The sequence below is a fragment of the Strix uralensis genome, chromosome 3 (assembly GCF_047716275.1).
Source record: "Strix uralensis isolate ZFMK-TIS-50842 chromosome 3, bStrUra1, whole genome shotgun sequence".
Classification (NCBI taxonomy): domain Eukaryota; kingdom Metazoa; phylum Chordata; class Aves; order Strigiformes; family Strigidae; genus Strix; species Strix uralensis.
In genome coordinates, this window is record NC_133974.1 from 28,376,877 (window position 1) to 28,392,167 (window position 15,291).

At 43.0% G+C, this 15,291-nt stretch overlaps 2 protein-coding genes across 8 annotated transcripts in view; one reads left to right on the forward strand and one right to left on the reverse strand.

Moving 5' to 3' along the window:
* DST (dystonin) overlaps window positions 1-8,454 on the reverse strand; it is a 316,365-nt gene extending 307,911 nt beyond the window's left edge. The window contains exons 1-2 of one of the 4 annotated variants that reach the window (XM_074861756.1): window positions 7,998-8,454; window positions 7,528-7,562 (exon numbers count right to left, since the gene is read on the reverse strand). In XM_074861756.1, the coding sequence (XP_074717857.1) occupies window positions 7,528-7,562; window positions 7,998-8,178 (216 nt within the window). In that variant the 5' untranslated portion in view covers window positions 8,179-8,454. Of the gene's footprint in view, window positions 1-7,500; window positions 7,563-7,997 lie in introns of all 4 variants that reach the window. The other 3 variants (XM_074861754.1, XM_074861758.1, XM_074861759.1) reach the window with 3 other exon arrangements.
* A 126-nt stretch (window positions 8,455-8,580) lies between these two features.
* BEND6 (BEN domain containing 6) overlaps window positions 8,581-15,291 on the forward strand; it is a 28,511-nt gene continuing 21,800 nt past the window's right edge. For 2 of the 4 annotated variants that reach the window (XM_074861764.1, XM_074861767.1), the window contains exons 1-3: window positions 8,581-8,845; window positions 11,109-11,269; window positions 12,273-12,426. The gene's annotated coding sequence lies outside the window, so the exon portion shown is untranslated. The remainder of the gene's footprint in view (window positions 8,846-11,108; window positions 11,270-12,272; window positions 12,427-15,291) is intronic. The other 2 variants (XM_074861765.1, XM_074861766.1) reach the window with 2 other exon arrangements.

Below are 15,291 nucleotides of genomic sequence, written 5' to 3' on the forward strand. Positions count from 1 at the left end.
TTTGAAGTGCAAACTAGTAAGAGAATTTATGCCACCACAGCATGTGAAGATGGGTCTGTACTTTCAAGCATAAAATAGATGCATAACTGATGAGAGATTTAATAGGCTTAAATATTTTTAAAAAAATACCTAGCATGGAATTCAGATATCTATTGAGATACCTAGATTCAGATAACAACAATGTATCTGAATGGGTCTCTCCTTCAGGAGCAACTAGTCTAAGCTCCTGTTACAGCCAATGAAAAATTTAGTCAATACATTCAGTGAGGCTTGAAGAACTGTTCAGCTCATCCAGAAGCAGACACCTACACTAGGTCAGCTGAGTAGGTCTACAGACTATAAACTGTAAATGCCTACAGCAAGCTTATCATGCTGTACAAGAGGATGCTGGTTTTGCAAAGTCACTTTCCGAGTCCAGCTGCACTTTACACGCAGGAAGGTAGCAGCAGCAGATCAGAAGGGAATGATGCCTCGACCTAGTTGTATCATTCTGTTCTCTCTAGAACAAAGGAGGAGGATAAATATAATACCTCAGCCTGACATGATTATGTATTTCAGTATGGTTAGTGCTATCAATTTAGATAATCATAAATCAAGTCTTGTAAGAACTGTGTTTCAAATCCAGTCTGCTCTACTATTTACCCTGCCATCCTGAAGCCAAGTGCTGTATTTAAGCAGCTGACTGGACAGGGGTGATAAGGACACTGGCAGAGCCTGCAAGAAATGTGTCTTTGACCACATGTCAATTGCTCTTAGTTTCTATAGCTGATGTAGTGTTTTCACACTTCAGCCTTAACTCATGTTTCATTCCTGCTGATGAGTCAGGAACAGCAAACCACTGACTCTCCTTGAAGCAAGGCAGTAGGGCACAAGGGAGCACAGCAGGGGCTCAGACACTTTGGACAGCAGAAGTACCCAGATAACAGGTACCCAGGCTCGCAGGTGAACTAGAAGCACAAGGAATCAGCTCAAAAACAATCATAGAATACCAGCTTGGAAGGGACCTCAAGCATCATCTGGTCCAACCTTTCTTGGCAAAAGCAGAGTCTAGACAAGATGGCCCAGCACCCTGTCCAGCTGAATCTTGGAAGTGTCCAAGCCAGCTTTGCTAGCACTAGGTCAAGATCAGCCATATCAGCTGTGGGCCTGACAACCGGCTCAAGCATCTATGCCATGCAGTGCTGAGTCCTTGCCCAGGAGAGCTGGCAGGGCCCAAGCACACCCTCCTCAGAGCCTGAGACCCCTCCAGGCCACAGAGCACAGGGGGCGGCCCAAGAGGCTGTGGCTCAGGATGGCAGTTGCTCACATTTGACATGGCCAGGCCCAACAAGCCTAGCTCTGCTGAATCGGATCCTGCATGAAAACAGCAAGGTGACTTCACCCTGTGCTCTGTGTGGTTCTTCCATAGTACATCAAAGGTGTCTCCCTTAAAAAAGCCTGGGAGTGGAAGAGAGTGTGAGGGACATTTCCATGCCCTAGGAAAACACACGTAACAGTCTAGGAGCTAAAATAGCCCCAAGGGTACTACTACCCTGTTCATGTGGTGCTTTCTTTCATTTAATACCCTTGGCCTAAAGTGCTGAGCTCTTTCTGAAGGAGCATCCACAACCTGATCTGCCACAGGTGACAGATTCTTCTTTCCCACAGTCACCCTAATAAATCTAACAACAGTGACTGAGAAATCAGTGTAGATGGTTAAGCTTTTCTGAGCTGTATGTGATCTATGGACCCCTGCATGATTCTTTCTGTCTGCATAAGAACAGTTTCTACAGAAGATGTGGTAATACATGTGCTCTCCACAAGTATGACCTCAGCTATTTTAATTCACAGTTTCAATTCGAGGTTAGTTTCGGCCAAAAAACAGTGGCTAGAAGTTCCCATTCTGTAAATGTATATAATGTGGCTGCTAACAGATGGGTGGTGACAAGCCGTGCTCCACCTGGATCCCCTTGAAACCAGGGCTCTGCTTGCTTGCAAGCAGCTGTGTGCACCAGGAATGTGCACTGTAACTGGCATACAACAGAACTGAAGCTGCAACCTCATCTAAAACACACATTTCCAGAGGTAACAGAAGATACTGAGAAGCCTGAATATGCAAATACTTACATGATAGCTAGGAGGTTGTTGACATAACTATATAACTAAATAGTAAGAGGAAGTTTTATTATGTACCGATCTTTAGGCAGTGGTTGTCCCTATCCTGTTAGAGCACTGTGAAGATGTGTTCATTTATAATGCAGGTCCCAATTTGCAGTGTATCGAGACCATGCCTTACCACTGATGTGGACAGTGACACAGTGACAGTACTTTATTGGGTGACTGATGGAGCTGAGAGGAGATCCCCTCAGTGTTTCAATGCTCCACAGACTGTCAGAAGCTAGAATAGAGATGCAGGCAATCAGATAGCTATAGAAATATATTGGGCATTCCTACACTACACTGTAGTACAGAGTAAAGGTACCCGAGTTAAGTCTTCTGGAGTTAAATCAGGAACCCAAGTGATCTTGCTGCAGCAACCGGGGAATTACCATGTATTTTGTGGTACAATTGCCAAACAGGCTGTTTCTCAGCATAGACCAATGCTTGCTAGGCTATCTAAAGGCAGCACTGCAGTGAATAAAGCTGACAAACAGTGATGAACAGATGACCTATAGTAAGCAGAATCTCAGTGGTACCTAGATTGCCATGTAACAGCTCAGTGTGACATACCATGTCCAATAACATGGCATAGACAGAGTATGAAAGATGGATAGAAGGATTTGTCTTTATAAAGTAACCTGTATTTATAGCTCTCCATTCATTCCTGTACATAAGTGCTTTCATACATCTAAGAAAACAATTTATTTTTGTCTCTGATTTATTTTCCCTTGAACCTGTTCCTTAACTCTTAGAAGGCTAATGGAAAACAGTTTAAACATCCTGGGGGAAAAGCGTGTCAAACACAAAGGTAAAATATTTTCAGGCTGATTCAGCTCCGCAAAGACAAAGAAACATCCTTTGAATAGGTGAATGAATGTATTTTTCTGGCTAGTCCTGTACATTTCTGTTGCTCCTTGAATGCACTGCCTCCAATCAAACAGAAGATTCAAATGCAGCATGGAGGGTCTGCTGATTTCTCTTTTCACTGGAGCTGTACATATCTGGAGCAGTTTATAAATAACTGCAATGCTCAGATGAATTATGGTGCAACTCTTCAAAGACTATTCATTATTGTTTTGTAAGCTATCTAGAACTGTGGTTTTAGGCAACTGTCTCACGTCAGCCTCAGAAGGGGGACGATTATGGCAAAGGTACACTTAGGGATAAATTTATGAACACTTTTTCTGGGCATCAATTGTTGGCAAAGTCAACATATACATTTACCAGAGATGGTTGTACTATAGTTTTGCATCCATTGTACCATAATGGATGATTTAGCAAATTCATTTGCTCTTAAAATCTGTCATCAGTCTTGGCTGACCTATTTCACTACCAGTCTTGTCACAACAATAGCGTGAATATGTATAACCTTGTAGTAACTGTTCAGTATACCAAGAAGAAAATGTGGGGTCTACAAAACTCAAACGACCGAGTGTTATTCCTTTGCTACAGCTGTGGTTAACAACTGCTGCCAGCCCTCCCAGAGAGTCTTTTCATAAAGCGTCAACTCCTGTTTGCCTTACTGGTGTATCTAGTCCCACCAGACATGCACCTGGGTTACGTGAAGTCAGAATTTACAGTGGACTGTAAAATTTCTATGGATTTGCTTCCTAGTAGGTTGATACCTGTAGGTCTCAGCAGAAGCATTCACAGGACGCTTGCCCAAAACATATGAGTCAAAATTAAATAAATACAAAAAGATGCCATATTGCACGTGACTACCCACTGACACTGATACCTTCACTTCCTGAGATCACAGTATTTCCAACTTAAAAGGTAAGATAAAAGAAAACTGTAAAACTCAGAGAAAATTTCAGGCAAAAGATTTATATATCTGGTGATTTTTTTTTCCCAATACTATGAAAACCATCAACTACTGGTTTAGCAACTAGCACAGTTATCCCTTCACAATCTCATAAAAACAATCATTTGAAGATTCTGAATGAGACCTTCCTTTTCAAGAGTTCTTACCCCTAAATCAAAAGATTTTGAGAATCGTACCATTTGGATTAATTCCTTCCAGGCTAAGGGCTAGAAGCTTACCTCCTTTTTAACTGAAAGGTAAAAATCTCACATAATCCCATGACTCCAGAGGCCTCAAGAACAAGGAAAACTAATTCAGAAAGAAATCTAAACCACAAGTAGTGGCAACACCACCACATTACGCAATGCCTTTAAATTGTAAAATACAGAAGACATTCAAACCTCTTTGTAAAGTGTAAGATGCTAAACATTGAAATGTATTAAACCCAAGCCCTCAAAGTACTCAGAGAAAATCCCTATACTTCATGAAAAAACAAACTTCTACAGAGAGCATGAGAAGAATGAACTCAGTGAATCACTGACAACATTCACAGCTTTGACTATACAAGGAATAATAATATTAATAATAAGAATAAACCCAAGAATGGATCATAGTCCCTATTTTGGTAAAACTTTCACTGAGTTAGTTATTTTGGTGTGGTTTTAGTTGAGCACAGACATTTCATTCTACAACTGATTCTCAAAATAAAGAGAGGCTAGTGCAAGTAGCTACATCAAAGTCTGATTTGTAATGTAAGCAATGAATATTTCCATTGGAAATTTACTTGTTTTCTTTTTACAGCCATGGCATATCTAGGTCTCCCTGAGATTAGAAACATTAACTATTCTGGGTGTGATTCCTATGTGATTTCACGGAGTACCTACAGTACCTGTGGGATGGAGGAATCTTAAGGGCAGTCATAGTCATAATGAACTTAAAGGACTGCAACAAAAATATATTTAAAAAAATAGGCCTGACAAACTTCAGATGGTAGTAAATAAATGTTAGTGGGGAAGTGGAAACACCACTGTATTATGTCAGGAAACTCTCACATCTTCTTGCCAATTACTTTTTCTGTTATGAAGCACATCTAACAAAAACAGACTTTAACCTACTTTATATTCATAATGATTCATGCAAATTTACCTCCGTTTGAGGCAGGGGGTCAAGTGTTTAAGTTCATCCTATAATAAGTAATATTTGCATAGACTTTTGCTGTATAATAATGAGGCATGTTTTGCAGAGACATTCAAAATCAAGACCCACAAAAACAGACTATTTGTGGATTCAGTTCACCAGTGGCATATAAAATTCAGAACAGGAGAGCTGATAAGGGTCATAAATACATTTTCAAATTTAGCATTTACCCTCCCATAGTATGGTGTCTTATTTTTTAATGTGAGGTTCAGTACTAAAGGAAAGGGATTAAATAGTTCTCACTGTATATAGACAAAGACAATGTAGGCATGCACCGAGAGCTGTGTCTCTGGCAAAGAACCTCAACATAAATTTGCTACACATCTATTTTTCCAAATATAAGGCTTTCCTGGCAGGCAGCCAATCATGCAGGAATTGCCAACCGTTCTGTAGATAGGGCAATTATAATTCTCTGTGCAGTGCTGCTAGACCACCTGCACGTTCACGTGTGATGTAAGTCAGATTTGAACCCAGCTCTCAGGAGATGAATGCCAACCCACTGCCATTTACTATCAGCCTATTTTTCATTATCTTTTATTATCATTAAGAAACACCATTTATAACTGCACCTGACAAACAACTAAGCATAGTGGAAGCTAGCAGATGGATCTTGTGCTATAAAACTTGGGAGTTGAGATGTTATATTAATTGGGAGGGGGGGGGATTATTCAAAGCCCATATTTTCATGTATCATGCTTTGCTTTCATCATCATCTTATCGGAGTTGGAAGTGCATAATGTTTTGTGCTGATATAGAATGAGAATGCCAAATTTTGTTTCAGATAATGCTGCCAATTATTTTCAGGGGAATATGCCTATAATTTGTTATTAATCAATTCAATTAGATCATTAAAATAAGGTTTTACTTTAAAAAATGGAAAATGAAAATTTCATGATGTCAAATGAGTCATCGTTTTCTCTTAAGAATCAAAAGAACAGAGGGGAAAACAGCTCCACCACTTACTCAGAAGGGCAGTTTAGACTATTAGCTGTGGTGTTTGTCTAAACGAAATGTAGAAAATTATGAAAGACTATAACAGTTCTTACTGGTTTAGTCTAGCATGCTTCAGTAAATGAAAACTTCTAGGTAATATTTTAAATGTGGCTACTTCTAACTGGGTGATATGCAAATAACTACATGCTGAAGTAATAAAAATAAATTAAGTTACTTTGCAAACTTCCCTTTTAAGAGTCACCATACAGGATGACACATATTTCAAAAGAGCATAACACATTAAACTTCATCTCTATCTAGGCTCAAGAGTGAAAGAATTTTACATGGAAACCAAGTATTTCATACTGGAGGAACTAAATAATGAAAAAATCTTTTGATGTCCAGAGGGACACGTTTGTTTGTTCACTTTACTGCAGCACTGTTCAGGCAACAGCAAAACCAGACTTTTCATAGTACAAAGATAGGATGCTCCCTATGTCACCTTCTTTTTGTGATAGTGCCTACAAATCGCAAAATAGGAGTTTAAAACATTGCCAGTATGAACCACATTGCAAAAATGTATCCCATGCACACTTTTGAAAACATTAGTCATAACTGGGTAATTTTCTCACCCACAGCCGGGTAAGGAAAAATTGCAAATAGTTTAAAACAAAGGATCATTTTGGTGCAAAACTCTGTCTCAAGGCTTCCAGAATAACAGGCAATGGCATAAAAATATGCCTTAAATCAATAGCAGGAAACCATGCAAGAGAAATATCTAGGCAGAAGCTCTACAGGGCAGCATGGAAACAAAGTAGATACTAAAAGAATATTATTTTCCATGTTTTCCCAGCAATTACCCTCCTCATTCAGAATCCCTAGGAAGCGACTGGGGTTTGTGTTATACTTTTAGCACTGGCATGTAAGAGTTTTGATTTCCCTGACCTATGAATACAGAGTCACGAAATGAGGCGCCTGCCCAGCAGGCTTGTAGTCTGGATCCTTCTGGGATCTCCCGCGGCAGCGTCCAAGCCAAGCGGGCAACTTCCCTGACAAGGAGCAAGGCGCAGGTGAGGGCTGGCGGCAAAGCAAGCGAGCGGACGCTCTGCAGTCGCACAACCTACCAGCTCTGCACGTATTTACAGTGCGGTCAGTAACTGGGCTTGGGGTTGCTTTTTGGGGAAGAGGGAGGTCTGGCACATACAGTAAGCCCAGCTTTTCTTGAAGTAACCAATTGCTTTGGAAATGACACAAATCAGCAGGCTGGTTAGGGCAACACAAATGAAGAGCTCACGTTTTGTGTGGGGAAAAACAAACAAGAAATGAAAGAGGATATTATGTTTTTCATGCAAAATGAAAAGTTTGCTACGTGATTTCATTAACAAAAGACAACAATATGTACTCAGGTAAAGAGAACAACTTCTGACCTTGAAATTGCGTGCTAAATAAATTACCTCAGAGCGAAAGTGATGAGTTCTCATGACAGCATCTGGAAGGGAAGCAGAGAGACACACAGGCTCCACCAGATCCACCTCAGATTTCGCTCCGGCTAACGGTTTTATCGAATTGCTCGCCCTTTGGCGCATATTCCTGGACGGGGTCTGGCTCTCCCGGAGCTGCAGGCAGCTCCGCCCGGCATTTATATTTAATTCATCGGGAAGAAGTTAAGCATAAACTTCTGCAGCACTTGAGAGGCCGGGGAGGGCTGGGGGCTTCCCAGCCCCTCACTTCCCTCCCGCTGGCCGAGGTTTCGCTAAGGGATGGGTGGAGACAAGGCTGCCGCAGTCCTGGGCTCGGCTTGAATTTTCCTTAAAGCCTCTGCCCGGCTGCACGGAGGCAGAGCGGCCCTCCGCCGGCAGAAACGGCAGGATAGGCCGGGGACACCCCCCCCCCTCGGCCCTCGGGGACCAGCAGCGGCTCTTACCTCGGCTCCTTGAGCGACCTGAAAAGACGGATTTGATGGGATGCCTCCCTTTCTGGAGCCTGCGGTGCCAGCAGCAGAAGAATAAAATCGTGGCGATGGTCCCCAGCAGCAGTAGGAGCAAGAAGAGGGCGCACTGGATGCTGTAGGGTCTCAGCAGGACCAGGAAAGCCGCGGCAATCATGGCTCAAGCGCCCGGCAGCCCCTGTGCGTGCGCGGGTCTGCGGCGAGCAGCGGGGGGGGGCCGGGCAACGCCGGGCAGCCTCTCCCCCCGGCAGCGGGGCGGGCATCGCCGCCGGCACCGCGCTGCTGGAGCCGGCAGCCGGGTGGGAGGCGGCGGCGGCGCGGGGGAGGAGGAGGAGGAGGAGGAGAAGGAGGAGGCGGAGAAGAAGAAGAAGGGAGGAGAGGCGGGATGGAATTCAGGCCGTGACTCAGCAGCAGCCGCGGCGACGGTTGTGGCGGGGCTTCCCCCTCCGCGCCCGCGCAGCAGCGGGGAACGGGGAGCGCGGCGAGCTGAGCGCCCGCGGGCACCGGCGGGGCGGGGCGGGGCGGGGCCGGGAGCGGCGGGGAGCCGCATGGCAGCCGGCGCGGGCACAGCACGGCGGGGCGGGGCGGCGGCAGGAGGACCAGCAGCAGCGGGGAGAGGAGGAGGAGGAGGAGTAGGAGGAGAAGGAGAAGAAAAAAAAAAAAAAAAAAAAAGAGGAGGAGGAGGGTGTCGCCGCCGGGAGGGAGGAAGGAAGGAAGGAGCACGGCGCAGCTCGCTGCCGCCGCCGCGGGGACTTGGCCGGGGCGGCCGGTGACATCACGCGCTGGAGCTGCTGCAGAGGGAGGCGGAAAATGGCTGCTGCGAGGTACCGGGGGGCACTGGGGACCCCCGGGGCGAGAGGGGCTGCCCCCGCTCCCGCCGCCGCCGAGGGCAGCGGCGGGTGGGGCGCGGGGTGGCGGCGGCGGGTCCGCAGCCGTTTCCCGGGCAGGCGGCCCTGGACTCGGGGCACCCACCGCGGCCGGTTTCGTGGCAAAGCTGTCGCAGGGGGAAGGGGTTGGGAAGTGTCAGTGAGAGATCCTGCCAAGGTGAGCGGGGTCCTCGTGTCGCGCTGCCCCGTGTTTCGAATGGTGGGATTTAGGCGGCCGCTGACGGCGGAAGGGACCGGGATACAGCACCAGCTCCCGCCCGGGTCACGCATTGAGGCACAGAGCGTGTACGGTGCTTATGTACCGGGCGATGTCTGACCTGCACGCTCGCCAAGACGTTTCCCCCGTGAAAGCCGCGGCGAGTTGGCCGGTGCAGGGGCTCGGTGCGGCGAGAGCCGGTACGGAGCGGTACCCGGTGTACAGACCCTCTCACTGCAGTGAACTGCAACGTGCTGCCGCAGAAGCCGCCCCCCGTGCCGCTCCTCCGCCGCCGCGCCGGAGCGGACGTGTCGCACAGAGCAGAAAAATCCTGGCATGTGCAGGTTGCTAATGCAGGTAATAGGAGTTCATCTCTGTGGCTGTTGCTGCCCCTGTAGCTGTTACTTTGATGAAACTCCGTACTTTCAAACACTCTTTCAGAGGTCTCTGAGAATGTGGTTCTAAGCTCCTCATACTACTAAACACACAAAAAATCACGCGCTGAAAACATATCTAGGTACTATTTTGCAATACTGTGTTTGCCTGTGTTACTGGGGAAAAAGTTAGGCTAATTCGAGACAAGATTCATACTCTTTTCATGTATCTTTGATGTGAACACATCAATCCGAGGAACATTTCGGAAACTTCATGGAAATAATGTGTAAACATTGGAATTACATTGAAATGTTACTGCCTTGTATGACTGCCATAAAACTATACAGAAAAGTATGTGTGCAATTTTAAATTAAACTACAAAATATTCAAGCTGGAAGGACAGAGAGGAAAACCTATCTGTGGTAGCTTAAATAAGAACAGGAAAAAGGATCTCTGGAATACTAAAATTCATTTGTCATTGAGCTTATAACATGGTAACACTTTACTGTACCCTTAACGTTAGGGAAATCCACTTTCACTGAAAGGTTCTTTTGATACCAGGTTGGGGAGCTAAGTAAAGAAAGAAAAAAAAAGTATGTTGGCTTTTAAGTCTATAATATTTTACTCTGTGAGTTTTGTATCATTTCATTACTGTATGTCAACATAGTGAGCCAAAATAGTCTGTTGTCTTTGTAAAATGGAAAGTTGCTACGCTGCAGCCTTTCATTTAAAGCTTTCCCTCACTGCCTAGGAACTGACAAATGCTATAAGGTTGTGTGTGTTGCATCACATGGTACAATATTGAAATCTTTCCTAATACCGCAGTACACTGCAGTAAAATGGTTTTAATGCAGATTACCTGGAGATTATTCAAACGGTTCATGTTGCCTCACTGTAACATGAAGCAAATCAGCGTGATCCCTCGGGCAACGCGCTGCCCTGCTGCAGTGCTTCACTGCAGCGTATTGATGGAGCAGGAAACTTTTCGACACCTTTCACTCTGCACTGATTTATTGTTTCAGAATGGGATGGTAGAGGAAATGTAGCACAGCAGTGACTGCATGCTGAATTGAAGAGAACTGAGAAGAAATAGTTATTTTCACATTGTTCTCTGGTAACGGTGCATAGAAAACATTTGACAGGCAAATCTCTAATGTTAGCTTGTTAGTTTACGGTTTATAGCTTTTCCCTTCTAAGACTTAGAGCTCATTGGTGTCTTGAGGGTAATATTTTGCCAAAAGGATATAATAAATTTCATGACAACTGCTTTTTTTTTTTTCAAATGCAAAAGAGAGTACAGTTTAGTACAAGAAATGCTGACGTGTGATTTTTCTGAGAGCTACTGCTCCAGGCTTCTGAGTCAACTGTCTCGTGTGTATACCAAACTGCTGCTATGGCTTGCTTTATATTCATTACTGCTCTGTGCTTGTTAAATACTGCGGGTTTTGGTAGTGTGGTTAAAATATTACTTCTATGGCAAATAAACTTTAAGTTGCTGAAGTTATTTTTAATGTGAAATAAGCAAACTATATGTAGGTAGATTTTTTTTTTTCCCCCACAAACAGTAATAAAAGAGAAATTAAAAGAAGTTTTATATGTATAGTATTTTTAATCTAAGCTTCTTTACAGAATGTTTTTCAGGGAACTTTTCATAAATCTTAAGCATGATAAACAGAGAAGAGAAAAGGAATGAAGAGAGAAGGTTAAAACAAAACCTCTCAGCTGAGATTTGACCTCAGAAGGAGAATTCCGGAGCTGAAGCTATTTCAGAGAAGAGGAAGTAAAAGAAGGTAATGAGTCTTGAGACTACTTGTGACAAGAGTGTGTGGAATGGCAAGGGTGGTCAGAAAAGAGATCTAAGTTGTTGAGAGGCTGAATTAAGTCCAAAAGTGTTTTATAATCTAAGAAGGCAGCCATCAACCTGAAATAAGGTTTGCTGCCATTTCAGAGTACGCATGATGTGGCTGCACTTTTGCAGAGACGTGGGAAGGTGGGAGGTAGTGTTCGGCAGATGCTTGTTTTGACGAGGATCACAGGGAAACAGAGCAGTGACAGTCAGGGGCATAGCAGAAGTTTTTGGCAAGAGGTTTGGAAGCAGCCTTTTACTTGAGCAGTGCTGAGGGAGGAGGTGGTGATAAGTACTTGGGCAGAGGGATGAAAAACGAAAGTTCTGCTTCAGAGACTCCACAGAAAGGGGTGACCAGCAAAAGCTTGCAGTGGAAAAGGACAGGGCAGGACAGGAGGATGTTTCTCTGGTTGCAGTCACTCTTGAATGCAGCTGTTTACCTACTTTCCCAAGCTTCGTGAGGGTGTGGAACAGCATGGAAATTATGTCAAACTTCTGCAGTTTAATGGAAGAGTTGAGCAGGGAATGTGTTGTAGCAGCAGCAGCAGCCCTCCTGCAGGGAGACAAGGCAGTGTTGACCTAAAATATTCTTTCAGCCAGTCTCTCATGATAACCTGTTCTGACTTAGCAGTACTGCTTAGCAACGCTGAAGGCAAAGATACTTTCTTCCCTTACCCTTGGCCCGTATGCAGAATTGCAGTACCATCTATGGACTAGTGCATATTCCTTGATAATGTATGTGAGATTCAGAAACACTTTTTAAAAGAAACTAAAATCCTAGCTGAGTACTGTGGGTTAGGCTGAAAGGAGGAAAAAAAAAAAAAAAAAAAGATGGTATTTTGAGTGGAGAAACCGTGTCTGCAGAGATCTGCTGACTTCCCCCAATGCGAGCTGTAGGATTCAAGGGCACTCTACAACTCTGCGAAGGCATCCCTCTGCTTCTACAGATTCAGGCCTTGTGGACCTCATCTTGCAATTATAAGACTCCCTGTATCAGTGAGCTGAAAGAAGAAGGTCACATGCTAGATCTGGTGATGTGGACATAAGAATAGGAGATGATATATGATACCATTTCAGAAGAGTTGCTGAGTAAGTGAGAGGGTAAGATCATTTCCTTTCACTGGAATGTAGGTATGCTTTAAAGATTGTGTTTCTACTAATTAATTATAATTAAGTAAAATATTCTGCTTAAATGACTACTTAACTGGTTAGAAGGGTTCTCTAATCATCTAATACTTCTTAACAAAATATTTGGGGTTTTTTCTAATCAAACGGGAACCAAAGTAAATACAGTAAAAACCAAAGAAGGAAGCAAAGTAAATACAGAAAACATCATAGTATCTGAGTATTATCAACTCCATTCAATGAAATAATTGACCTTCCCTCTCAATATTCTACTTCACGGGTTACATGTTGTCCTCAGTGTGCTTCCTAGCAGTTTAAGCATGATATATGAGAAAATGTTGTGGGAGTTCCTGGTAAATGATTAAACCTTATAAAATACATTCTTCAGCTGAAAGAATAACAATTTCCAGCTGGATATAGGCATCGCATTTCAAAAAACTCTGTTATGTGAAATGATATGTTCTAAATTCAGCAAGGTTATTGCAAATCTTCGTTCTGCAAAACTTGTTAAATTGTTCACTCCATACAGTGCTTTGTATGTTTGGAAGGCACACTAGCATTAGTTAGGTAGATATGTATTATTATTTCAGATCCTTTGAAAAGAGAAGTTAAATTGTAAAGGTTGTATGGTTTACTCAAGACCAAACTGTGTGATTCCAGTGCTACAGACTAGACCCTTCCCATGACTGGAACATTTTGCTGTCTTCAGATCTCTTCAGTGACCATGTAAAACAAAATTCCTGCCTGCCCATTTTATATATGTAGAGGTAATTGTCCCTATTTTGCAGGTTCATCAACTCACACAACATGCATGTTTTGATTCCCCCTGTTTATTAGACTGAATATAAATCGAATGGAGTATGAGCCATGCAGTTGTACACTCACAGCTTACAGTGTTGCTGGAAAAATGCTGGCAGGAATTCTGTGGGCATAAATTGACTTTGCAGACAGAGAGGCTGATCTTGAGCCTAGATGGAAATATACTGCTATAGCTCCTCTTGCCTTTTTTTTTTTTTTTTTTTTTTTTTTTATTACAGCAGTGGTATGCCCCTTTGTCCTTGGTTAAAATTTGCTTTGTATTCACTTTTGGCAGTGTTTAATGTAGCAGTTGTCAATCTGAATGTGGCTTTGCATCCCAGAGGGAATTGCACTTCATTAGTATTTTATGTGTATAACTGGAAGTTGTTTCAGGATTGTTTCAGACTGATATATAACACTTGTCATTTAGCTCATATTAATTTATAAAGTTAGGTTGAACTACATACACTAAAAAGGCATTTAATTTTACAGGAGGGGAAAAAATGGCTCTAATAAGGTTTGAGGTTGTTATCCTTGCAGGGAAGATGCCTTTCTGTCAATTCTCCTAAGTCCACAAAGAACTTATCTTAATTGCAGTAATATTCCCTGGAGTAAGAGGACAACGTATATGCTCTTGTTCTAGCTCATGACCTTTAATAGTAATGCAGAATTTTTTTTCTTAACTGGAGATCATCAAGTTCATTCCCTCCTACCAACATGCTGCAAAAACAGAGCAATTGAGGAAGAGCTTTGGAGTTGAAGAACAGGCACTTTGAGTATTAACCAAAGGCATGACTTCTAATCTATCATCACTCACCTGTGACAGCTAATAAAGACATATGAGTAGAGATAGTTAAGATGCCACAAGGCTCAAGCCTGGAATTTCCTAGTTGCTATTTCATTTCTGTGCTCTTAGAGTTGAAGGGAGAATGTCACTGACAGTAAATGCTTTGGGGCAGCACAGCTTATTGAAAGGTGTAAGATAGCTTATGCCATCTTATAAAAAGAGTAAGATGCATCCTCTTATAAGCTCTCACATCAGGTTATCAGTGGGTTTCTTTGAACAAGTCCAATTTGAAAGTACCTTAGTGGCATATGGAAAGTATGTCTGATATTTTTTCAGCCTTTTAGGAAAAGGGTATTTGACTGCTTGGGCTGTTACATAGAGCAAGTGCACAGTTTTTGCACCTCAGCACAGATTTGTACGTGGTCAAACTTTTCCTACTCATGTTGCCTTCCCGTAAACACCTTTAGACAAAATAAGCAAATACGTCACTGGCCTTTATAATTTAGGAGCTGTTAAGATCTGTTGTGTTGAATTACCCGAGCCAGACTGGAATGAGTACGGCCAAGTGTTGGACTCTGCAGAGTCATGCTGACTTGTTTCTCCTCCTAGACTACCTACTGCTTCTAAGAGTTTGGCTATATTAACCTGTATGGAAAGAGCTTTCACATGACTTCAAATTCCTGTAGCTTAGGTGTCTCATCCAGTTCAATAAATAAACTGATTTTTGTTGGTCTGTATATTAATACATTTTGTTGAGCATGGCATTTGCAAACAAGCAGATCAGAGTGGGTATTAGTTTTCCATCTGTTGGCTGTGAAATAGCTATTTAATAAAGATACTAATCTGTGATGTAGCATTAAGATAACTACTTGTGCCTTGTTGTTTTGCATCTTGATATCTTTATGGGGGTCTTTCACTGAGTGTGGGATTAAAATACAGATAAATAAATATATATGGTTTGTAGGCATGTGAGGTATCTAAGCTCCTATTTAAACTCAGTTCAATCATTGGGACCCAGAGAACAATATGCTTCCCTAAATGTATGTGTTTAGTGCCATTTGAGGTGCCTGGAGTTAGTAACCACCCTCATGAGCCTCGAAGAGGGTTTAGGCCCTCTGTGAGATATGTGCCCATCAGAAGAGGCAGTTAAGCATAATAATTTATGGTATCTAAGATTGCACTGTGCATTTCTTTTTAGGCAACTGAATTGAGCCCTGGATCATTTGAAATAGACTGAATTGCTCTCCAGGGAGCTT